The 23,460-nt window shown below is 61.9% G+C and overlaps 1 protein-coding gene and 1 long non-coding RNA gene across 8 annotated transcripts; both read left to right on the forward strand.

The window, feature by feature from the left end:
• The first annotated feature begins 1,515 nt into the window (after positions 1-1,515).
• On the forward strand, positions 1,516-22,260 carry GRTP1 (growth hormone regulated TBC protein 1). Of its 7 annotated transcripts, XR_009049048.1 has the most exons (9): positions 2,711-2,888; positions 3,003-3,154; positions 4,339-4,468; positions 7,842-8,000; positions 9,925-10,049; positions 18,229-18,401; positions 18,473-18,658; positions 19,981-20,263; positions 22,007-22,260. XR_009049048.1 is itself a non-coding variant. In XM_057707694.1 (8 exons), the coding sequence occupies exons 3-8, from the start codon at positions 7,895-7,897 to the stop codon at positions 22,094-22,096; spliced, it is 777 nt and encodes a 258-aa protein (XP_057563677.1). In that variant the 5' UTR covers positions 1,516-1,941; positions 3,003-3,154; positions 7,842-7,894; the 3' UTR covers positions 22,097-22,260. The 7 variants fall into 7 exon arrangements, 6 of the variants coding, with proteins under 6 accessions (XP_057563677.1, XP_057563671.1, XP_057563673.1 ...); XM_057707694.1 differs by lacking the exons at positions 2,711-2,888; positions 4,339-4,468; positions 19,981-20,263 and adding exons at positions 1,516-1,941; positions 12,066-12,162; XM_057707688.1 differs by lacking the exon at positions 19,981-20,263.
• On the forward strand, positions 10,092-12,043 carry LOC130835830 (uncharacterized). The gene is made up of 3 exons (XR_009049049.1): positions 10,092-10,802; positions 11,250-11,405; positions 11,558-12,043. It is a non-coding gene; the product is annotated as an uncharacterized LOC130835830 (long non-coding RNA).
• Positions 22,261-23,460: the final 1,200 nt, after the last annotated feature.

Below are 23,460 nucleotides of genomic sequence, written 5' to 3' on the forward strand. Positions count from 1 at the left end.
GTTCATCTGGGCCCAGATGCCCTAGATCAGGGGTACCGCTATCACACTCAGGTCCACATGCACGATCCGTGGTCGGTGTTTCCTGTTGGGGCCGGGGCCAGGCAGTTGTGAGGACGTGGTGGGAGATGGAGGCTGGAATCCGCCCAGAGAAGGGCAGGAGTTAGGAACAGAGGCCGCCAGGGAGCAAGAGGTGCCCAGCACGCCCTCCGGGCCGAGGGGAGCTGTGCCCACAGGGCCATGAGCGGGGCCAGCTTGGGGCCCAAGGGCAGTGGGGGCAGCCGTGCCAGATGTGCTCTTGGAGACAGGGAGCAGGAAGTGTGGTCTGGGCCCCCAAGAAAGGTCAGAATGACAGGAGGGGGACTCGGGGAGCCATTTGCTTCAAGTGGGAGCAGCCCTGTGCAGGGTGCAGAGGGAGCAGGGAGCAGGGAGTGGGGCGGGGGCGTGCGCCACGATTTGTGAGACCCCTGCGGTGGGGGCCTGCCCTGCTGGGAGGGCAAGGCCCCCTGCCCGCGCACCGGAGTCTGCAGGAGGAGGCGCCCTGGTTGGGGGAGGGCGGGGCAGGTGGCTCTTCAAAGGGATACTGTGCCTTTCTTTCAAAAGCAAAGGGCTGTGACCTGAGCTGAGGGCTTGGGGAGTTTCCCCAGAACCAGCAAATGGTGGGGGGGGGGGGATTTGGGGTCACGTTCGGTGAGCACTGATTTCCTACAGACTTCCATGGAAACACACAGACAGACGTCCCCAGCTGCGGGGCAGGTGTGTCCCGCAAATTACGTTCCAGACTCCTTGCCTGGCCCTCAGACGGACTGTTTCCAAAATCCAATGTTAACAGCCAGGCTGGTTCATAGCAGCCCAGGTAAACCTTCAATGGATGCCGTTGCCACCACACCTGGTCCTGGCTTACAGGGATGGACTCCTCACGAGAAAGTACATCTAGAATCCCAGAGATGTACGGCCCCAAAGGGGCTGGGCCCTGGTGGAGTGGGCACCGCACAGCCACGCGGCCACGTGACGTCCGCAGAGACGGTGTCTTTCCGATTTGCCTGATCTGCCTAGTGTTCTGAACCCAGTTTTTAAAAAAGACCCTTGCATGCGGAAGGCTGAGGCTACAAAAGTGCCTTAAATCTTAAATTGAAAGCATCTTAGATCCCCTTTTACCTCACCACGTGTCTAAAGCAAAATTCAAAATGCACAGTGTTGGCACGTTCTCAACGGCCTCCCAAACACGAACAACGGTTTAGATGTGGTTTTCATGCCAGGACACTGATATGTCAGGACAGTGCAACGATGAACAGGGACGGAGGAAGATGCTGCCCTAAACCAGGGCCGCCCTGGAGTATCAAGGCGAACCGTGGACACGCAACGTGGGAACCGCGTGCTCCTGCCTGCTGGCCTTCCCCGCAAAGCAAAAGGCACGCAAGGCTGGGATGGCTTTTCCGCTCGACCGCGGGCGGCACCCAGAGTTGACTCGCGCAGGCGAGATCTGCGCAGAAGTGGGAAGAGGCAGTGGGAGGAGGGAGCCCCGCATCTGCCTCCTCTGCGGAGCACAGCAGACGCCTGCGGTGCTCACCCCGGGTCGCCGCACATGGCGATGCTGCAGGGCGCGGCCCGCCCTCCGTCCGCCGGGCGGGGGCAGCGCATCCAGCCCTCTGGACGCCGTGGCTCCCGGCAGGGCCTGGCCCAGGGATGGGGCTGGAGGGAGGAGCCCGCGGAGGGACCGGACACCCCCTGCTCCCCGAGTCCGGCTGGGGAGGCGGGGAGGCAGGAAGGAACAGGGCAGCTTTCGCCGGGGGGTGGGGGTGCGGGGATTATATGTTGTTCTCAGGTCTGCCGTGTACGCAGAGAGAGAACAAGTAAGACATAAGACGACCTTTTTCTGCAAAAGGACCACTGACACAGCAGTCACGGTCTGAACTCCGGCCTCTGGACCTGCGGGGCACTGAGGTGTGGAGGGCTGTCGGAGAAACCCAGACTGGCCTCATCCCCTGCAACCTCTGCTCCGGGCTCGGGAGGCCCGGGGGCGGGGGGGGTGAGGCGTGGTCCCCGCCGCACCTGCCCGGGAAGCCTACCCGGGCAGAGTCCCCAGTCCCGCCCCGGGTCCCCCATCCCCCACCCGGCGCCCCCTCCCTCGCGGCCGGGGGACCGGGTGGCGGCCGGGCTGCGGCCCCTCCCAGGCTCCGCGCTCCGGCAGCTCGGGGCGCAGGGGCAGGTGCAGCTCCCCCCGCCCGCGGGTCCCCTCGGGCCCCGCCCTCCCCGCCCTCGCCCGCCGCGCCCCTCCCCCTCCCCGACATTCCCAGCCCTCCCCGCCCCCCCCTTTCATTCCCCCCCCACCCTCGCCCTCCCCCTCCCTCCCCACCCCTCCCCGCCCCCCTCCCCTTCATTCCCCTCCCCGCCCTCCCCTCCCTCGCCCGCCGCGCCCCTCCCCCTCCCCCGACATTCCCAGCCCTCCCCGCCCCCCTCCCTTTCATTCCCCTCCCCACCCTCGCCCTCCCCACCCCTCCCCCTCTCCCTCCCTCCCCACCCCTCCCCGCCCCCCTCCCCTTCATTCCCCTCCCCGCCCTCCCCTCCCTCGCCCGCCGCGCCCCTCCCCCTCCCCCGACATTCCCAGCCCTCCCCGCCCCCCTCCCTTTCATTCCCCTCTCCGGCCTCGCCCTCCCCACCCCTCCCTCCCCCTCCCCTCCCCCTCCCCGCCCCTCCCCCGCCCTGCTCGCCCGCCCCCAGCCCCGCCTCCCGGCGCCCGCGGCCCGGCGGAAGGACGCGCGGCGCCCCGCGTCCCGGGCGGTGGACCCGGCATCCCGGCCCCGCAGCCGCGGAGCCCCCTCCCTCCCTCCCTCCCCCGCAGGCATGGAGCCCGCGGGGCGCGCGCAGGCGGCGCGGGAGCGCGTGCCCAGGTGCGCGCCCCGGGCCGGCGCGGGGCGGGGGGCGCGGGGCCGGGGGAGGGGCCCCGGCGGGTCCCGCGGCCCCCGGGCGCGCGGAGCCTCACCCGCGGCCCTCCCGTGTCGCAGGATCGACCCCTACGGGTTCGAGAGGCCGGAGGACTTCGATGACGCCGCCTACGAGGCGTTCTTCTCCACCTACCTGGGGACCCTGAGCAGGAGAGCCGTGAAGTGGTCCAGACTTCTCCGGCGAGGCGGCAGCGTCCAGAGGGGGGGGACGCGTGAGTTCGCGGCCGGGGGGGGCGGCGCGCCAGGGCGGGCGGGCCTGGGGGGTCCCCCGAGCCTCTCGGGTCTCCGGGCCGGGGCGGGGGGGGGGGCGGCCGCCGGAGCCCGGCCCCGGCCCCGCGCAGGCGCTCAGGGGAGGGCCCGGCGCGCGCGGGCGGCGGGGCCTCGGAGGCGGGTGGCGGCCACGGCCTTCTCTCCCGAGGACGACGGAGCTCCTGCTCCTCAACATGAGCGTGGCCAGGGCTGTGCGCTCGCTGCCTTCTGCCCAGAGCGCTCCCTGCCTCCCTCCCCCCCCCCGCCCCCCAAAGTGAAAGCGGGGTCTTCCTGGACCCCCCAGCTCTTCCCTTGTATCTGCTTGGGGTTCTGCCCCAGCCCCAGGCTGTGCCCCCCTAGGCTCCTGGAGGTCTGGGTTGGAACGCCACCTCCAGGAGGCCCTCCCTCTCACCCCGCAGCCCCGCGCGTCCTCCTCTCCTTGCCTGCTCCATGTCTTATGTGGTTCGGGTCTTACTTACTTTGTTGCCCCTGCTGGGATCAGAGATGCAGGGGCTGCGTGATTGCGTCACCGTTTGATGAGTGAAGGGATGACCCAGGCGTTCGTTCGCCTGCAGCCTCCTCCGCCCTGCGGACACGGGGCCCAAGCCGCGGGTACCTGGGGCAGCGGGGACGGGCGGGCAGGAGAGTGCCCCCGGGAGCTTAGGGAACTCGAGTACATGGGGCAGAGGGGCGTACGGGGGCTGACTAATGTGGGGCACGGAAGACGGCTCAGGAGGTCCCGGCCGCCGGGAACTGGGCTGTGGACCAGAGCATCGGGGGTGTGGGGAGCAGGGCCCGGGGGTGGAGCAGCGGCCCCGCCCCAGGTCACAGGTGGGCACACGCTGCACGAGCAGGCGGAGCGAAGTCCGCGCTTAAGCAGGGGGGTGACACTCCAGGGTTTTGCCCGTAGAGGGGTTGGTGACTGGGGCCCAGAGGGGTCCCAGCACACGGGAGATGCTGGCTGGGGGCGGGCAGGTGGAGGCAGGTGGGCCTGAAACGCGGCCTCAGCCTGGGCCTCTCCCTCCGTCAGGCTCTCCCTCCTCGGGGCTGTTACTGGTGGGGGGTGGTTAGTAAAAACACGGGAAAAAAGCGTTTCGTATAGTCAGCCTGAAGGGACCTCAAAGGTAGGACCTCTCTTGCTTTCCAGACCCTGACGCTCATGTCCTGCGTGATCCTATGCTGGGGCCCACCCTGCGGTGCTGCTGGGTGTTAAGGTGTTTCCAGCCGACATCCGCTGTAGTTTCTCCCGTTGATTTGTGTTTAAAAGTTACACACAAGTATATAAAAGTCAACTTTGCTTATGCACATGGGAAAACATCTTAATCACACTAAAAGATATGAATTGAATTGACTTTTTCGGCTGCCCAGGCTCCGGTCTCCTGTAGAGGTGACCGCTGGCGACTGTCCCACGTCCCCCCGGGAACAGGGTGCGACCTCGGGCTGCCGTCTGCTTTAATGCAGGGCGCGGCCTCCTGTCCACCGCGGGCCCAGAGGTCAGTTAATGCCGAGAATCACTGCAAGAGGTGTACCTGCGTGTCAGCCTTTGTTTTCACACAAAACACACACGCATGTCCATTCCCCTTTGATTTTGTCATTTGGTTCTATATCTTGTCCTCTTTCTTTGAAGAGGGAGGGTCCACTAATTCTGTCCCTTTCTTGCGGAAACCGTACTTGACACATTGTATCTGTTTTGCAGAGTTGAGTTTTTTCCCAGGTGGATGGGGAATAGGGAATAAAAGCAGCCTGAATGCAGAATCCTTCCAGATCTTTATTCTTTGCTTCGACTTTTTTAGTTGTCTGATTTAAAGGTTTTGTTTTATTTTTGCTTTTGCCTTTTTGGAGCACCTATCAACTCTTTCTGAAAATTTAACTTGGTTTTATTGAAATAACCATTATTTCTTTCTTGCTGTAATTTTTTTATATTTACGTAACGTTTGTTAAACCGTGTGATTGTGGCGACAAGTATACTTGGCGTAACAGGCTTAGGAGCAAATACATTTGATTCCTGGTGAGCCTTTGGCCAGGGATGGGGTTCGCTGTCAAGGGGAACCGGAGGGCATAGTGGCCTGAAGTTCTCTCAGGAAATCCAGCAAGAGACATGTGGGCTCACACGGCTCTGTGGTCCGGGTGTTGCCGCTGGCGCTGGTGTGGCTTCCGGGTGTGATTGCTGGGGAGCCTGCAGCCCCCGTGGGCCTCGGAGGGAGGGGCGGCCAGGCGTACACGAGAGTGGACGTGTTATTCAGGAAATGGGAATCCAGGTTTTTCCTGCCAGACGTTCCGGGCTGGTGGTAGCGTCATCAGGTGCGTGACAGCGCAGGGAAGGGAGGCCGTGTGAGGGCTGTGGGACCCAGTGTGGCCAGAAGAGCCAGGGCGCTGAGTTTGGATCCCCAGGCTTGAACCCGCACGCACACCCGGGAGACCGCCTTTACTCCTGTGCCCTGCCTGCCTCTTGCTTTTGGGGTCCTACTGCATTTGTTCTCTTTTTTGGGAGGCCTTCCATCTGGGTCCCACCGCACGATTACCTGCACATCTTGGCACTTGGCAAGTCTCCGGGTGACGGCTGAAACGCGCCCTGCCTGCGGACACTAGCTGTGGACCTGATGATGCGTTTCCTTTTGTCTCCGTCCGTGGCGCGTGTCCACCTGAAGCCCAGGGTTGCTTGCCTTCAGCGCTCGACCTGGAGGCCGAGTCCAGCGAGCTGCCCTCGCACGCCTTTCCGTCCCGGGGTGAAGGGAGCTGGCGGGGGAGAGCCCCGTCCTGTCCCGTGTGCTGCTTCTGTGTCTGCTGTCCAGTGGGCTGGGGCGTTCGCACCATCTCAATGAGAGTGAAATCGCAAAATATGTTCTTAAAGACAAGTATAAAAATCCTGGGAATGTGCTTAACCTTGTTGGGGCAGACAGCTGGAGGTTAGTTCTTTGGAGTCTAGCTTTTTAAAAAAAATTCCCAATTGGTTTTACCATATATTTTGCAGTCCTCCACATGTCCGGCTGATGGACCGGTGAGCCCCGCCCTCGGGGAACTGACAGTCTCTGAGGGTGGGAAAACCGTTTTCCCGCTTCCAAAGAAACTTTGTAAATTCAGATAACAGACGACGGAAGTGGCAGACGCCTTTGTTTCCTGAGCGGTCTGGGTGGTGGCGCTGCTCCTGCAACCCGCTGAGAGCCCTGAGTCGTGGCGTGTTCCGGGCACCGGGCTGAGGGCTCTGTTCGCGCCTCGCAGGTTAGGAGACCGAGGCTCACTCGGCGTCGGGGCTGCTGCGGCCCAGCTTTGACCGGCGTGCCCTTCTCTTTTTACACTTTATGTTAATTTTTAAAAATGGGCAGTGAAATTCGCTCTTCTTGGCGTATAGCTCTGTGAGTGTGGACAGACGCATGGTCAGGTGGTCAGTCCCCACCGCAAGCGGTCGGTCACCTTAGGACCCCCTCCTACGTGGTCCTGGGTGGCCGCCCTGCAGGCCTGGACGTCGGCGGGGGCCTGGGTGGGGTGGCGGCGGCCGCCGGGCAGCGGGACGGGTCCTGGAGGAGGACTGGCGTCTCTCTCCGTTTATTTAGTTCTTTGGTTTCTCTCTGCAGGTGTTTTGCTAGATTTATACCTAAATGTTTCTCCTTTCATTTTGATGCCAGTGATACTGTCTTCGTGCTTTTGTTTCACCTCTTTGCTGTTCATACGTGGGGTTCCTGCTGATTTCTGCGTGTCCTCTCCTTTTGCTCCATCTCAGTGGGAATGGTCCCTGCCCGAGTTAGGACTGACCTGTCTGTCCCCTTGCTGCTGAGAAAAGAGGATTACTTCACTGAGGTCCCTGATGGTCACGCTAACCCCTGAGGGCTCAGGTAAATCGTACTCAGTTGGAGGGTAGACTTAAAAAGGTCACGTCCCCATCACAGGATGACCGGACCAAGCCGCCCTGGCCAAGGCATTGTGGCCGCGGCGTGATGCTCCAGCACGCTTCTGAACCGCCACAGGGCTCCTCGAGTTTTCTCCACCTTTGGTGGGTGGGGTCAGAGTCTGTCCTGTCCTTCCTCTGGGCCTCCCTCATCATCCCCACGTCCTTCTGCAAACGTCTGCCTGCCGTGCGTTTCCTGCCCCTACACGCCCTCCCAGGAGCGGGCAGGTGAGCGAGGCCTGGCCTTCAGGAGGCCCCTTTTAAGGTGCTCACGTACAGGTGACCATCGGCTTGAATTAATAAGGTTTTAGTGAAGGTGCCCTTTTTTTTTTTTTAAACAAACGGACGGTGCCGTTCTTGACCGTAACCTAGAACGCGGTTCTTGTATCTCTGTTAAATACGACTGGTGCCTCAGCCGGTGGCCAGCACACGTTCACGGCTGCGGTGTCCGGCACAGGCTGCGGGGCGGGCGGGGTGGGGCCTGGAGGTGACCCTCGCTGCCCGTGTCCCCGTGCTGACAGTGACGTAGAGGTGCCGGGGCTGCCGTAGCCTCTGGGCTGCGCTCGGCTTGGGGAGGGGAGCGGAATTCTGTCACGAGCGCGTGTATCGAGTCTGATGCAGACGCGTGAGGTCCTGCTGCTTTTTTAGTCTGATTCGCCGATGTGGGGGAGCGCCGGAAGCGTGTGACCGGGGGGCCCCGCCCCGCGGCTTCTGGCCTGGGGAAGGGCCCGGCGTCCCTCTCGAGCCGCCCCCTCCCTCCCTTTCAGTGAAGCGCTACATCCGGAAGGGCATCCCGCTGGAGCACCGGGCTCGTGTCTGGATGGGGGTGAGCGGAGCCCAGGCCCAGATGGACCGGAACCCCGGCTACTACCAGAGTCTCCTCCAGGGAGAGAGGAACAGCAGCCTGGAGGAGGCCATCAGGACAGGTGATGTGCGGGGTCCGTCTCCGCGGGGGGGGGGGGGGGGGGGGGCGGCACCCCCAGGAGGGAACGGGTTTGCGCCAGGCCCTCAGCGTCGTGATGCGGGTCAGGAAAGTTACGGTGTTAAAGGTGCACAGGTGAGTTCCGTGTTCTCAGAGGCAGATCGGAACTCAGGCTTTTGGATTGGTTCAGAAAACATTCGCGCGTCGTGCTGGGTGGTAAGGAAAGTGGTCCTAGAAACACCAGGTTTCTTCCGAGCAGAGTCCCTCCGGGAACGTGAGGCGGCCGAGGGGGCCGTCAGTACAGGAGGGCCGCGGGCCGCGTGACCCCGTGGACGCAGACACAGCCGCGCACGTGCGGGAAGCCACACGCCAGAGCCTCTCTTTCTGTCACACTCAGAGTCCAGGGATGCTCGTGTCTGGGCTCCTGGCTTAGTTTTCCTCCGGTTTCCTCACTTGTCACAGGGGTGGGCTCATGCCTCTTCATGGTTCAGAGTGCTCAAAAAATGTTTACCCTAAACTGAATAATTAGATTTTTAGGAAATACACCTGCCTTTCTGACTTTGACGGCCTTTGAGGACTACAGAGTTAAACACAAAATACTTAGTTTTAAAAATTTGATTACTTTAAACGGCTGAGAGATTGGACTGACTTGGGACAGTGAGAAGGCGGTGTGTCTGCACCGTGAGGCCCGGGGGTCTCGGGTCCCAGGGGCTGGAGCCGGCGGTGGGGTTGCTGGGGCCGCGGAGCCCGCCGGCTGCCTCCTGAGCGCACAGCCACCCCAGCCGACGGGTCGGAACAGACACTGCCGCAACCCTGCAGGCGCTGGCGAGGGTCCCTCCACAGGGCAGGCGCGCTGGTTCAGGTGGGAGGAGACTGCAGGTCCAGGCAAGGCCGACAGTATTACATAAAGTGAAAGGTGGCTGTCTGTTTGGAAAATGAATTTTAAAGGCTCTATTTAATGCAGTTTTTGGACACTTTTTTAGTATGGTAAAATGCACGCAACCTAACGTTTACCTTTTTATCTTTGCGAACTGAACCTCTGTCCCCATTAAATACTCACTCCCCAGCCCCTGGCCCAGCCCCCACCCTCTGCCTCTGTGAACTTGACCCCCCTCTAGGGACCTCGTATGGGTGGAGTGAGGCAGCGTTTGTCCTTTTGTGTCTGGCTTATTTCAGAGCATAACGTCTTCAAGGTTCACCCACGTCGCGCGTGTCGGGTTCCCGTCCTTTCTGAGGCTGAACACCGTTCTCTTGCGTGTAGAGGCCCTGCTGTGTTTATCCACCATCCGTCCAGACACACACGCAGACTCCACTCCTCTGACGCGCGGGGTCGGGAGTGGTTCGTTGACCCCCACTCTCTTCACTCTGCCCCGTCCGCGGGTTTGCAGAGTCGCAGCTCCGTGAGGCAGGCGTCCGGCCCGTGCAGGGACCGCGTGGGCAGGGGTGGCGGAGGCGCAGGAAGAGGCTGCTGTGCCAGGAGCCGGAGGCGATGGGTTTACTTAACACTTAGCGCTTAGCTTTCAGTGTCGTCTATTTATCTCTAAACGGGACTCTCGGTGTGTCCTGCCTCCTTGTGTGTTCAATCTTCAGAACTGGGAAAAAATTTCCAAAGCTTTATGTCAACCATTCACCTGTCACCCATGCCTCGTCCCCAGCGAAGAGGCGGGCGTGGGGAGGGAGGAACTGCCGGCCCAAGCAGCCCGGCCTCATCGGAGGAGCCCCCTCCGTCGTCCTTGCAGATTTGAGAGAAAGGGCCCCTGGGGCCGCCAGGGTCCCCGGGCCGGGCTGCCGTGGGACAGGGGCCCCGGGGGCCGCCTCTGCCCCGCCGGGTCCAGTCGACTGTGGAGGCTGCAGGAAGGACCTGGGCCCATCGCAGCGTGGCCTCTGTCCCCAGCCCTGAGCCGTCTGCGCCTCGCACGTCCCCGCAGACATGAACAGGACCTTCCCGGACAACGTGCGGTTCCGCAAGGGCGCGGAGCCCTGCCTGCAGAGGACCCTGTACAACGTGCTGCTGGCCTACGCGCACCACAACCGCGGCGTGGGCTACTGCCAGGTGAGCCCCCCGCCCACAGGCCGCCCCCCGGTCCTGGGCTCCCGGGCCCCCCCCCCCCCGCCACGGGCTGCGACGTGCCTGTGTCCCAGGGGCGTCAGACCACGGGGGTGTCAGACCACCGAGACGGGGGAGGGAGGCGGAAGGGGGGAGCAGCGGATGTGGACACGGGCGACCGGCACCCGTCACCTTGGTGCCGTCTGTGTGTGTGTGCGTGTGTGTGTGTGTGTGCGTGCGTGTGTGTGTGTGTGTGCGTGCATGTGTCTGTGTGTGTGCCTGTGTGTGTGTGTGCGTGTCTGTGTGTGTGCGTGCGTGTGCCTGTGTGTGTGCGTGCGTGTGTCTGTGTGCACACGGGCAGTGGGCCTGCCCCTGAGGCTGTTTCTGGACGCCGGATCTGCTGGCCGTGGGAGACGGCGGTCCCGCCTGTTCCTGCCGCGTGGGGCCGCCCGTCAGGTGTGGGAATCCGTTCTCGTTCCTCCCTGGAGACTCTCCGTCTGCAGCGTTGAAGTGGGGAGCCGGGTGGGGAGTCGTGGGGGACGTGCCCTCCGGGGCGTGTGCGCGGTGGTGGCCGAGCCCCCCGCCGGCTGGGCCCTCCCTGCCCTGCGTGCTGCAGGCTGTGGGGTCCGGGTGGGTGCGGGCAGGGGCGCGGGGCTGGGGGGGGGCCCTGTTCCCTGGCGCAGGGCCGCCGCGTCTCCGAGCCGGAGGCCAGGCCAGAGGGTTCCTGAGAGGACAGCGCAGAAGCCAGAGCCGTGGGAGGTGCACCTGACAGTCCTGGCGGCTCCGGGGGCCGGGACCACGAGTGCCAGGGGAGGGGGGGAGGGATGGACGCCTTCTCGGGTGGTCCTGGTAGCGCGTGTCCTGCGCGGACGGCATGTGGCGTGGCCCTTGGCTCCGGGTGGGGTGGAGGGGTCGCGGGAAGGAGTGAGGCGGGTGCTCTGAAAAGAGCAGCAGAGACGCGTGAGGAGGCCGCTCGGCAGCCTCAGCGATGGCCAGGCTGTGTCTCCAGGCCGCTGTTCCTGGGGGGGTTCCCGCAGGATGGATGCATCCGGGGCGGGTCTGTGCTTCCGACGGAATCCCTGCCGTCGTCACCTGCTGCAGCTGCCCTTCACTCGCTGTCCTGGGACAGGAGATAGGGAGGCAGGACGGCCGGGCAACTGTCCTCAGGTTATTCCAGTTGCTGTTCTTGTGGGTTTTAAAAAATAGGTTTAAAAAAGAACCCACACAAATTAAAATATGAGTCTGACGCCGAGGTCCCGCTGACCTTTGGAAAACGCACGCGTGTACGTGCACACACACGCAGGAGCTTCCCGTGGCTGCCGGGACGTCGTGCTGCCCGCCGAGGGGAGGCAGGGGTCCGAGGTGCGGGTGCGCGGGCTGGCTCCTCCGCGGCTGCGTGCGAGGGTCCCGGGTCCCAGCCCCTGCTTCCTCCTCCCGCGGGTGGTGTCTCTGGGTCCACGTTTTTCTTGTCGGTTGACGAGAGCCCGGTTTCCCCCTTATTACGGGGGAAACAGGAATTTACTTCAGGGGATGCGGACAAGCAACGGAGCAGAAAGCGGAGGTCGTCAGAGCCCGTCCCGCAGGAGGGAGCCCGGGTCTGGGCGCTCAGCCGCCGCGGCTCCTGCCGGGTCCACCTGCCTCCCGCGGCCGAGGGTCACGGCTGCGCGTGCTTGGCGGTGGGCGCGGGGCCGTGCGCCGTGCTTTCCCCAGACGGGCCCCTTCACGAGATCCCACCTCGGCGCCCCCGGGGCTCCCGCCACGCGTGCACGGCTCCTGGGGATGTGGTCACGGGTGTAGTTTCCCCCGACACGGCTGCACGCGGGCGAGGGCGAGGCCCTGCTTGTCCTGGGACGGGACTCGGCCCAGCTCCGTGCCGCGCCGCCTGGCAGGGCCGGAGACGCCGAGGCTCCGCCGGGAGGCCGTCCAGAATCCGGCGGGAAGGCGGCAGGTGGCAGCGCCGGTTACAGAACCCAGTGGGGGTTGAGAGCTCAGTGTGGGGTTCTCTCCTGTGTCTGATTTCAGGGAATGAACTTCATAGCCGGGTATCTGATTCTGGTGACAAAGAGTGAAGAGGAGTCCTTTTGGCTGTTGGACGCCCTTGTTGGCAGAATACTCCCGGGTACGTCGACCCCCTGCCTGCGGTAAGAGTGTGACTTGCTTTCTGGTGTTGCCGATGTGACGCCGCTGACGCGTGACGGGACGTGGGACCGTTTGAGAGCTGAGGTTGGACATCTTCTTGCAGTTGAGCTGAGAGAGGAGCACGCGAGATGCGGGGCTCAGCGGAGCGGCGTCCTTTCCTGCCCCTCCGACCCCGCGGCTGGCGCTGCGTCCCGGGGCCTGGACGAGGCTGAGCCGGCGCTCGGCCCCTGACCTGAGTCTGTGGACCGTGGGGGTTGTCGTGGCTCTTAGTGAGGGGACGGCTGCGCGGCTGGGCGTCTGTAGCCTTTGCTGTTGGGCTCGTGAACGGCCGTGAGAGCAGGGACTGTCAGCTGTCAGGGTAAACTCATTCCTCTCGTGCGTTTCTACCTCCCGATTCACTATTGAATATTGTTTTAATTACACATCAGTTAGTGACCCACCCCTGGTTTACGGGATGCACGTTGCAGATGTGAGCTGCAGAGTTGGGACGAGAAGTGGCCAGAGCCGTCTGGGGTGGGAAGGGACCTGGGTGGATGTGACCCGCCCCCCACTACAGAGGTGGTTGGTCCAGCCGGCGGCAAGTCCTGGTGACTGTGGGTGAGGCCAGAGGCCCCCCTGCCCCCGCCCCGTGGTCTTGTCTGCTGTTCCGGCCTCCTGTCTCCTGGCTCCTTCCTCCCCTCCCCCGCCCGCCTGCCTGGCTTAGCCCAGGACCACCCGGGAGCGTCGTTGCCCATCTGGGGGGTTGGGGGGGGTCTGTATTCAGGCGCAAGGGCCGCCGGGGGCGTCCGGGCTCCCAGCTCGCCTGCTCCGCCTCTTGACTAACCCCCAGAGCGGCCACCCTGCACACAGCTGCCTGCTGAGTCCACCTTACGGATGGGACGCGGAGGGCCGGGGTCCCACGCAGCGCCAGAGCCAGGGCTCACGGTGTCTCGCGCCTCCAGGGGAAGGGGGTCTCCTGTGCATGTGGCGGGGGGACGCAGGGCGGAGAGGACCAGCCTCCCGGATGGCCGTCGGGGGAGCAGACAGAGAGGCAGACGAAACGTCGACGTGGCTGTGTGTCCCCTTCGCTCAGTTATGTCAGAGACGGAATTAGAGTGGACGTTCCCGCTGCGGCCAATTCCAGGCACCCAGTTTCAGGCGCCGTGTGGGAGTGTGGAGAACGGCCGGGAGCAAAGCCTGAAAGCCCGGAGGCGCCGGCAGTGGGACCGAGATGAAGCGGTGACGCGCGGTGTTCGGAGGCGAGGGCCAACCTAGGGAAGCAGAGAAGCGAGGCTCCGGGCGGCCCCCGGGGCTCGTTCATCACACAGACTTATTTTTAAGACCATAGGATGTCATTTCTGATCAACGTTAGGTTCAGTCACGCGAAAATACCACAAAACAGGTCTTGAGTCAAAAACAGAAGGAAATCTCTAGGTAAGCAGTCAGGATTGTGCGGGGAGAGGGTCACGGTCTCTGCGGGGCCGTCCAGGGGGCAGAGCCATGTGCCGCCGCCTCCTCGGGACTCTGGGTGCACAAACGAGGTCATATTTCAGCGCCACGGTGCTCGTGTGTTCAGCTGCTTTTTCTTCATTATACCCCAAATGCACAGTTATATTCCTGTTTCAGAAGTTCAGAGACTGCAGTGCTGAAGGGGATGGACGGTGACAGCCCCTCACGAATGTTTCCCCGTTTCCCTCCTGCCCAGAGGGGCTCGTTGCAGTGTGCTCACCAGTTTGATGGACGGATTTCCAGCATGCTTTTTTTACGTTTATATACATCCGTGTGTATAAGCACGCAAATGAAAGAGGGAAATTTAATGACAGGAAACAAAGAAACGATTGAAAAGATGAACTGAGACTGAAGCTGGTTCTTTGCAAAAACTGTTAAAACAAACTTCTGACAAGACTGATAGAGAAAAAGATGGATCAGGTATTTAGAAGTGGAAAGAGCGCTGGAATTTGAAAGTCTGTAGAGATTTTAAAGGCTCACAAGGGAATATGAGTCCAATGAAGAGACAGATGGATAAGTTTGAGAAACATGCAGCCTGACAGAGCCAGCCGGAGAGAGAAGAGAACATCTGAACAAGCGAATGCACCGACACGCAAAATCTTAGCAAAACTTGAAGGAACAGGTAATTCCCATGTTTTTTATAAATCTTGCAGAGACCAGAAAAAGATGAACTCGTCAACTCGTGTTGTGAAGCTGGTATAACCTCGCTGTCATATGGGCTGATCTCAGCATGAACACGAACGTAGATCCCAAGTGAAACACTACTGGGACTTCCCTGGCGGTCCGGTGGTTAGGACTCTGCACGTCCGCTGCAGGGGGCGTGGGCTCGATCCCTGGTTGGGGAACTAAGATCCCACATGCCGCGTGGCGTGGCCAAAAAAACAAACAAACCCTGACATCGGTACCTGGAGCCCAGTGATGGTTAAAGGGTATTACTTTTTATCTAAAGAGAGTTTATCCAGGAATGGAAGGACGGCTTCACCATGCGGAAGAGTCAAAGGCAAAGTCAAGGCAGGAAGGCTGGAAAGAGGAGTGTCGGTGGTTTATTGTCTATAATGACGGAAATGGCGTGCTGTGACGTTGTGGTCGGTAAACAGACTCTGTCCACCTGTAGGAACCTGGCACGTGAGATGTGTCGGTGAGCAGGGAAAAGTGTATGAAACATCATTCTGTGACAGTTGCTTGTCCACACAGAAGAAAACAGAATTAGACCCTTATTTCAGTTCCAGGTGGATTCAAGACATACGAAAAAGCAAAACTTTGAAACTCAGAAATAAGACATAGAACATTATCATCATGTCAGAGTAGGAAAAAAGTCCTCGAACAAAATTCAGAAAGTATAAGACACAGTTGATCACTTTAATTATAATTTAAAATTAAAAACTGATTTTGACACAAGACATCACAAGCAGAGTAAACAGACAAGCTGCTCTTTTGAAGAAGGTGGTGCACACAAACCCTAAAAGTCTAGATGGAGGTCGGCAGGCACGTCGGCGAAGGATGTGCCTAGTGGGCACTTTACAAAGTGGGAGACCTGAGTGGCCCCGGCATCCGGCGGCATCGGGAGAAGGACGGCATTCTCTGGGGAGCGGGGGGGGGGCTCCACCTGAGGTCGCCCCTCGGGGAGCGCCACCCGACTTCAGAGCAGTCGTGACGAGGAGGAGCTGGAGGCGGAGAGAGCGGACTCACGCAAAGTGGACACGTGACACATGCGAGGCCCCGCAGACGCCACGCTGGCCCCGCCTGTTGTCCAGCCCTCCTGGGCACCGTGCCTCCAGGAGGTCGCGATGTCTGATCTGTCACGTAACAGCCACTCAGACGAGGTTCACCTGAAGGGTTTCAACGTGGAGCCTCGCAGGCCTCTTCTGTCCCAAGTCAACAGAACTGCAGGCACTGATGTCCAGACACTCTGTTCCCCGAACGCTGGGTTCAGGGACTTCCCTGGCGGTTCAGCAGTTAAGGCTCCGCGCTTCCAGTGCAGGGGGCCCAGGTTCCATCCCTGGTCAGGGAACTAGATCCCACACGCAGGCCGCAACTAAGAAGCCCACACAGCACAACTAAGACCTGGTGCAGCCAAATAAATGGATATTTAAAAAAGAAAGAGAAAAGAAAACTGGGTTCACCTCATGGAGGGAGTGGAGCCAAAAGACACAACCAAGTCTACGCTCGGGAGAAGGAAGGGTGTATGGGTGTATCACCTGCAGTGCGTGTGGAGAACATGGGGGTCTTTCCCAGAGCAGGGATCCCCCAGCAGCAAAGCTGGGGAATTTTTCAGCTCCAGGTTTGTGCAGTCCTGAAGGTGCTGGAGCACAGATGTGGGGCCAAGATCCGGAGTCCAGACTTGGGTTGGTCCGAGTCAGGAGGGTCAGCAAAGGTCAACATCATCCCTTAGGTTCCCGTTGACCTGCAGGTTGAGCGCTCGAGGGGCTTTGAATTCTGAAACAGCTCAAGAATGTGCTTCCGGCGAATCTTGCCCTCTGAAACAGAGCTGGGAGTCTGCACTGATTCCCTGTCTGTGTTGTGGTCGGGCGTGTCCCTGGCCTGGTAATAGCTGTTTGTTTTGACCTTCTTTTGTTCCCTTAAAATCAGTGGCTACTGAGGCCTGTGGGACCCCTACCCCACCTGCCCTGAGTGCTGAGCCTGCAGAGAAGAGACAGGACGGGGCGGGGTGGGGCGGGATGTCACATCGGAGGCGAGTCAGCCTGCGCGTCAGCTAACCCGAGAGCTGGTCTGACCGGTTTCCCCTGAGACGCGGCCACGGGGACGATTTCCCCTCCCAGTAGGGCGGGCAGGGCTCATCCCGGGGCGACAGCACTCGGGGCTTCCCGTCCACCCACCCCCGCAGAAGGGCCCCCCCCCCAGTGTGCTGGCACAGCCGTCGGGCTGCTTGCGAAGTGGGGCGACCCCAGGAGAGGCCGGACTCGGGGCGCCGGGGAGGCGGGGCCTGACGGGGGCTGCTCGGAGGTTCCTGCGCGTCTGTGCACGGGCCGCGCGCTGCGGGGGCTGCAGGCGGGGCCGGCTCGCGGGCTCAGGCCTAGGGCAGGTTGGCGGTGTGACCTCCCTGTGACCGAGAACGGGGCCGTCGGCTCTGTCTCCCCCACGCTGCGGGTGGAGAGCAGCGCCTGCCCCTTCCCCCTGGACCAGAGCCAGAGCGCTGCTGGTGAAGAGGGCAGGACAGCCAGCGGCCCCGGGTTCAAGAACCGCGGCGGGAGGAGGGCGTGGGAGGGAAGGGAGTTTCAACCCTGGGCCTTTACAACTGACTGTGCTTCTGGTCACTGATTTCCGGGGTCCTTGGCTTTGAGCACGTGTGTGCGCGCGCGCTCTGAAAGCCAGAGGCGTGGCCGTGATGTCATGTCAGTGCGCGTATGATTCTGTTTTCACCAAAACACTGAATTAGCAGGAGCACCTGTCCCTTTGCCGTGGCGAGTGACCAGACCGCGAGCGGCCGTGGCACAGAACGCAGGCCAGGTTTCCTTTTTTGTTACACAGGTTGCTTACTGAATTTTTGTAGCAAAGTTTAAGCACTAAGGTTTATTGTAACACGTCACGTTAACAAGCTAGAAAGCTCCTTGGCAAGAAAAGGTCTGTTCAGAAGACAGAGTGTGGGAGCATTGATCTGAGCGTGTGGTTGCGGGGCTGCTGCTGGAGCCAAGACCCTCGGACAGTGAAGCAGAGGGGCCGTGAGGTCCTGCTTTCCGTGTTCCGACAGCCTGGGGCCCCCAGGCAGTGCCCGTGGAGAGTAAAGGGAACTTCTCCACATGAAGCCGTCCGTCCTCACTGGGAGTGAAGGGGACGTTTCAGACTGTGCCTTGGCCTTCCTGGAATTGGAGTGGGGGGGGGATGCTGGCTTCTTCCAGAATTCCTGGTAAATGTTGGAGAAAGTGCGTGGGACCCATGAGGCCCTGCACACGCGTGGAAGCAGACGACTGACCGCCCAGCTGGGTGGCCGGCGAGGTGGGTCCTGGCCCGTCGCCGCCATGTGTGTGGCGGCAGGGTTCTCAGAGGGGAGAGCCGAGCTCCCGGCTCCACGCGCCTCAGGTTCTGTTGACGGTGACGCACCCCAGGCGCTGGGGGCCCGCGTGGTGGCCCCTCAGCCGCGGCGGCGAGGGCCCGTCCACCGCCTGACGCTCTCCCCTGACGTTCACGTGCGTCTTCTCCATGAGAGGAAAACAGGACACGTGACACGAGGTGGGGTGGTTCTGTCCTGGGGGAGGGGCGGGGATGCGGGGGAGGGGGCCCTGGACGCTCACACGTTGGGGTTTCCGTCCATCCAGCGACGGACGCCCGGCTGTGCCCGCTGTCGGCTGCCCTGATCGTAGGTCGCAGACGTCCCTGCTTCCCAGCAGGCTGTGACGGATGCCCAGCGGGGCCTCGCTGTCTGGGCCTCGCGCCCGGGAGTCCCTGCCCCGCGTGGCGGGGGTCTTGCCCCAGCTCGTCCTCTGGAAAGGGTCCCCGGCGGGGGCCCCCTCTCCCGGCTCGGGGAACGAGGGTCGCGGCGTCGGGGCTGTGGGTTGTGGGCTGGGACCCACGGCCCCGCTTCTCCCCTGTCCCCGTGCAGACTACTACGGCCCCTCGATGCTGGGGCTGAAGACGGACCAGGAGGTCCTCGGGGAGCTGGTGAGGACCAAGCTGCCGGCGGTGGCGGCCCTGATGGACGGGCACGGCGTGCTGTGGACCCTGGTCGTGTCGCGCTGGTTCATCTGCCTGTTTGTGGACGTGCTGCCCGTGGAGGTGAGGGTGCCTGGCTCAGGCCGGGGCCGGCTGGGCGTCCGCGCGCTGACCTGTCGTCTCTCCCTTTGCAGACGGTGCTTCGCATCTGGGACTGTCTGTTCAATGAGGGCTCCAAGATCATCTTCCGAGTGGCGCTGACCCTCATCAAACAGCATCAGGCCTTGATCTTGGAAGCCACCAGCATCCCCGACATCTGTGAGAAGTTCAAGGAGATCACCGGAGGAGGCTTCGTGACGGAGTGCCACACCTTCATGCAGGTGGGCGGCGTCTGCCCGGCCCTCGCCCCCCGGGCAGTCCGGGCGGCTGGCAGACGCAGGGTGCCCCCCCCCCCCCCGGGGAGCCCGTGGGACGCGCACCTTGACTCCTCCCACCCCCGTCCCTCGCCCGTGGGCTTGCCCCATGACCCTGTCTACCTGGGCCCATGTGTCTCCCCGGCCCTACACCTGCTGGGACCAGCTGAGTGAGTGACGTGGGGGCTGCAGCCCAGGGGCGAGGCGGGGGAGGCGGGAGGAGGGCAGGGCTTAGGGGGTGAGGGGGCGGAGCCCAGGCCTGGAGTGACTCGGGGGTGGGGGTGCTGATGTGGACGCTCAGCCCAGTGCCTTCCTCACCCTCCCATGGGAGATAGTTGCACCGACGGCGTGATACCCCTTCCCCCCCCCAGGGCACAGGCCACCTGGCTGCGGTGGCAGTGCCTTCTCCTGAGCTGCCTCTCATACCCGGGAGGAGGTAACAGGTCCCAGCCTAGGGTTGTTCAGGTTTTCCGTTTTAGTGAAGGAAGGCCCGTGAAACGATAAGATGTGATGTTTCCGAGTCCTTCAGTTCCTTCCACTCACCAGGTCCCGCAGCTGCATCCCTGGTCCCGGACGTTGTCACCTCCCTGAGAGGGAGCCCCAGCCTCCCCGCAGCCCCGGCCCCCCCGACCGCCTGCTCTCTCCGGGGCTAGGCCTCCTCCAGACTTCGGCGCAGATAGAGTCAGGCCGTGTGACCTTGTGTCCGGCTTCTGAGGCGGTGCGATTCTGTCCGTGTAGAGCAGGGCACCTGCACACAGTAGGTGCTCCATACCTGCTGGCGCCCGGCCTGCCTGTACGCTCACCGGTGGCAGGTGGACACGTGTCCGTGGCGCGTGTGGCCAGTGTTCCGGCCCGAAGGTGCTCTGGGCCCTGTGAGCTGAGTGGACACAGAGGCTTGGGGGTGGCATCTCCCCACACGGCAGAAACACCACTGCATGAAGACGGCAGCTGTGGCCATTCCCGGGACGCGGGCGGGGAAGTGGCCCTGGTCTTGTTTACTCAGGGGTCTCCACAAGGTTGTGTGTGTGTTTTAGCAGAACAGCAGCTCGTACGTCAAAGCTCTCTGAAACCCTGTGTAGGAACATCTAGAATTTCCTGGAGAGTAAAAGCCATGGCCTCATCGGCAGCTGAGAGCATCGGGCCGCTGGGACACTGGGCGCGTGCTCCCAGGCGCCCCCGCCCCCGCCCCCGCCTCTTCCTCTCGTTGGGAAGCAGTTTCTCTCTTACTGGAAACAAGTCTGAGTCCCTTCCTGCTTCCACTTCTCAAATCTGGTTTCTTCCTTACTTAGTCTGCTCACCGACGGCCCTGACTGGCTTCAGAGCTGCTGCAGGAGTCGAAACGAAAAGAACAGACCACAGGCAGCAAAAGCAAAGATAGAAAAATGGGACCACATCAAACTTAAAAGCTTCTGTGTAGCAAAGGAAACCAGCAGCAGAGTAAAAAGACTATCCACAGAACGGGAGAGAATGTGTGCGAACCACATGCAGACGCACAGAGACCACAGCTCAACCAGGAGCCAAGGAATCCCATTTAAAAATGGGCAGAGAGGGACTTCCCCGGTGGCGCGGTGGGTAAGAATCCGCCTGCCAACAATGCAGGGGGCACGGGTTTGAGCCCTGGTCCGGGAAGCTCCCCCACGCTGTGGAGCAACTGAGCCCGTGCGCCACAACTACTGAGCCTGTGCTCTAGAGCCCGTGAGCCACAAGAGAAGCCACTGCAATGAGAAGCCCGCGCACCACAATGAAGAGTAGCCCCCACTCGCCACAACTAGAGAAACCCCCGCAGAGCAACGGAGACCCAACGCGGCCAATAAGTAAATAAATAAAAATGTATGTGAAGGAGGCAGAGGAGCTGAATAGGCACTTCCCCAGCAGCTCAACATGGCTCGTCTTCAGGGAGCTGCAAGTCAGAGCCGCCGTGAGCTGTCGCCTCACACCTGTCAGAGTGGCTGTGATCAAAAAACCCACGAACACGAACGTTGGGGAGGGTGTGGAGAAAAGGAAAACACTGCCTAATAATTTTTTCCTGCTCAGTCTACAACCGGAAATCCAGCCTAGCTTGGGAAAAGATCATGAAAATGGATACATGCCGGGGGCCGCCCAAGTTGTAGAAAGCCCAGGTCCCAGGGGACCACCAGGGGCGTTCCGGATGCTGTCGTGCAGCGTGTCGAGGTGACGGACTTGTGGTCAGCCTGACTCATCTAGAGCCGGACGGATGCTTGCTAACTCACAGCCCTGAGATTCGTAAAGGTTTCTCTCAGGGAAACATGAAATCCCTTCCACCCGAGTCCGTGCTCATTTACAGAGACCAGGCATAATCCCACCACTGGGCATGTGTCCGGAGGAAGTGAGATCAGGATCTCCAAGAGAGACTTGTCGGCCCGGTTCATTGCCGCGTTGCAGGCGATGCTGGACACCTGGGGACGGCCTGGGTGCCCGTACGGTGGGTGGGTGAAGGAGACACGGTCCGTCTGTGCAGTGGGATTTCATTCAGCCTCAGGAAGGAGGGAGGTGCTGGCACCCGCTCCAACACGGAGGAGTCCGCTGGGCGTGGTGCCCAGTCGTTTGTCCCACGACGACAGTAACGGCCTGGTTCCACTTACCTGAGGCCCCTGGAGGCGCAGGTTCCTAGAGACAGGAAGGGCGGTGGCTAGGAGCAGAGTTGAGTTGGGAAGATGAGGAGGTCCTGGAGCTCTGGGGCCCGCGGTGTGAGGAGTGACAGAGCAGGAGCCTGGGGCCTTCCTGCGGTGGACCCTCCCCACCGCCTCTGCGGCCACCCCCTGCCGTGCCCAGATGATCCTGTCTCGTGCTGTTTCCTGAGTTGTCCAGATGCCAGAGTCACCGAGGAACGTCGTCCCCAGCCCTTCTGGCGCCTGAGGATTGATAACATGAACCCGTGACCTCACCGTCAAGCAGTCAGAGTGGATCCCGGGCTGGGCACGCGCCCTGGGCCCCCCTCATCTGGCTTTGAAAATGTTTTGCTGAAGCCCTTGGGGAGCTCGGGGCTTTGGGGGGTACGGCCGCCAGTTCTTGCTGGACCCTGCAGTAAACCCTCCTCTGCTCGGAACTCTGGCTGGCTCCCCGCGGCCCCGCCCTCCTCCCGGAGTGAAGGTCAAAGCCGCAGCCTCTCCGGGCAGTGTCCGGTGCTGATGGTCAGGATACTCGGTCACTAGTGTCCTTTCAGTTTTAAAAAGTCTGAAGGAGCCAGGTGACCTCGCTTTGCTCGCTGACCAGTGGGCCTGAGCCCCTGCCCTCGCCAGGGGCAGGAAGGGGATGCGTCCATCGGGTCTAAAAGAATCCCCCTTTCTCTTCCAGAAAATCTTCTCGGAGCCTGGGAGCCTGTCCAGGGGCAGCATCGCCAGGCTGAGGGAGCGCTGCCGGGCCCGGCTGTTGGCGCAGGGCTGACGTGTCCAGCGGGCGCTGGGCCCACCCGCCCCGTGAAGCCGACCCGTGGTGCCTCCACCCTCCCGCCGGGAGCATCCACCGAGCGATGTCACTGTCATTCTGTAACCCAGCTGCTCCTCGTGAGCTGTCAAGCCGTGTTTCTAAATATATATTTTTACCTGAGACGTTGATAACATGTGTCGAGTGCATGTGTTTGTTACGTCGGCCCGTGAGTCTGATCACCAGCTCGTCAGCCTCTGACAGCTGCCCCCCAGCGGTGACCTGCCTCGGTGTCCCCCATGCCAGTAATGTCCTGTCCTTCCTGCACGAGAGCAGCAGCCTCTATGGGAGGTCTGCACACACGACCTCTCTGTATGAAGTTTCTTAAATGGTTTTTTAAAAATCATTGTTACATGAAGAATAAACCAGATGGGGACACCCCTGAAGGCGCAGTGGTTAAGAATCTGCCGGCCAATGCAGGGGACACGGGTTGGAGCCCTGGTCCGGGAAGATCCCACATGCCTCGGAGCAACGAAGCCCGTGTGCCGCAACTACGGAAGCCTGTGCACCCAGAGCCCATGCTCCGCAACAAGAGAAGAGTCGTCCCCGCTCACCACAACTAGAAGTCCAAGCGCAGCAACGGAGACCCAACACCGCCAAAATAAATTTTAAAGAAATCAAATGCAAGTGTGTAAGACTTACGGACTGTGTCAGATCTGGGCTGTCCTTCCAGACCCCTGGAGGGAGAAGACGCCCCTAGGGAGACCCCTCCTCTCAGGGTTGGAGGCCCTGTACCTCCACCCTGACCCCTGACCCTGTCTCCCTCCCTCAGGGGGTGCTACCTCTGGCTGAGAGACCCACGATCTGGGCAGGTTGTGCCCTGTGCAGGACACACGGGGACAAGTGGCCTTTTCCTGGAAGGAACCCACATGACAGGGGCTCCCTCTGTGGGGGCTGACCAGCGCCTCCTCTGGGGCCTGGGACGCAGCACTGCCCGGGGCTCGGCGAGGACAGGTGCGCTGCCTCCACGCGCGTCCCCGACTCGTGTGAGGCTACAGATCCCAGCGCACCGGCCAAGGGCCTGACCCCGCGGGACAGGCCGGCTGCTGGCCTCTGCCTGGGCCCAGGCCTGTACTGCCCACGCCAGAGAGGTGGACGTGGGGCACGAGGACAGACCTCAGGCTGCCCGCGGCCGGGTCCCGCCCCACCTTGGCGGCGTCCCTCGCGGGCCCTGCTCTGCTGAGCCCAGCCTGAAGGGGCGGTTGCACAGGGCAGGCCGCAGGGCCCCACCCGCAGACAGGCTGCCCTCGGCCTCACCGAGGCCCGGGGGTCCTCCGAGGGTGCGGGCCTGTCAGCTGGGCCTGAGCTCTTCCTCCATGGCCACC

The sequence above is a fragment of the Hippopotamus amphibius genome, chromosome 14 (genome assembly GCF_030028045.1).
Source record: "Hippopotamus amphibius kiboko isolate mHipAmp2 chromosome 14, mHipAmp2.hap2, whole genome shotgun sequence".
In the NCBI taxonomy this organism is placed as follows: domain Eukaryota; kingdom Metazoa; phylum Chordata; class Mammalia; order Artiodactyla; family Hippopotamidae; genus Hippopotamus; species Hippopotamus amphibius.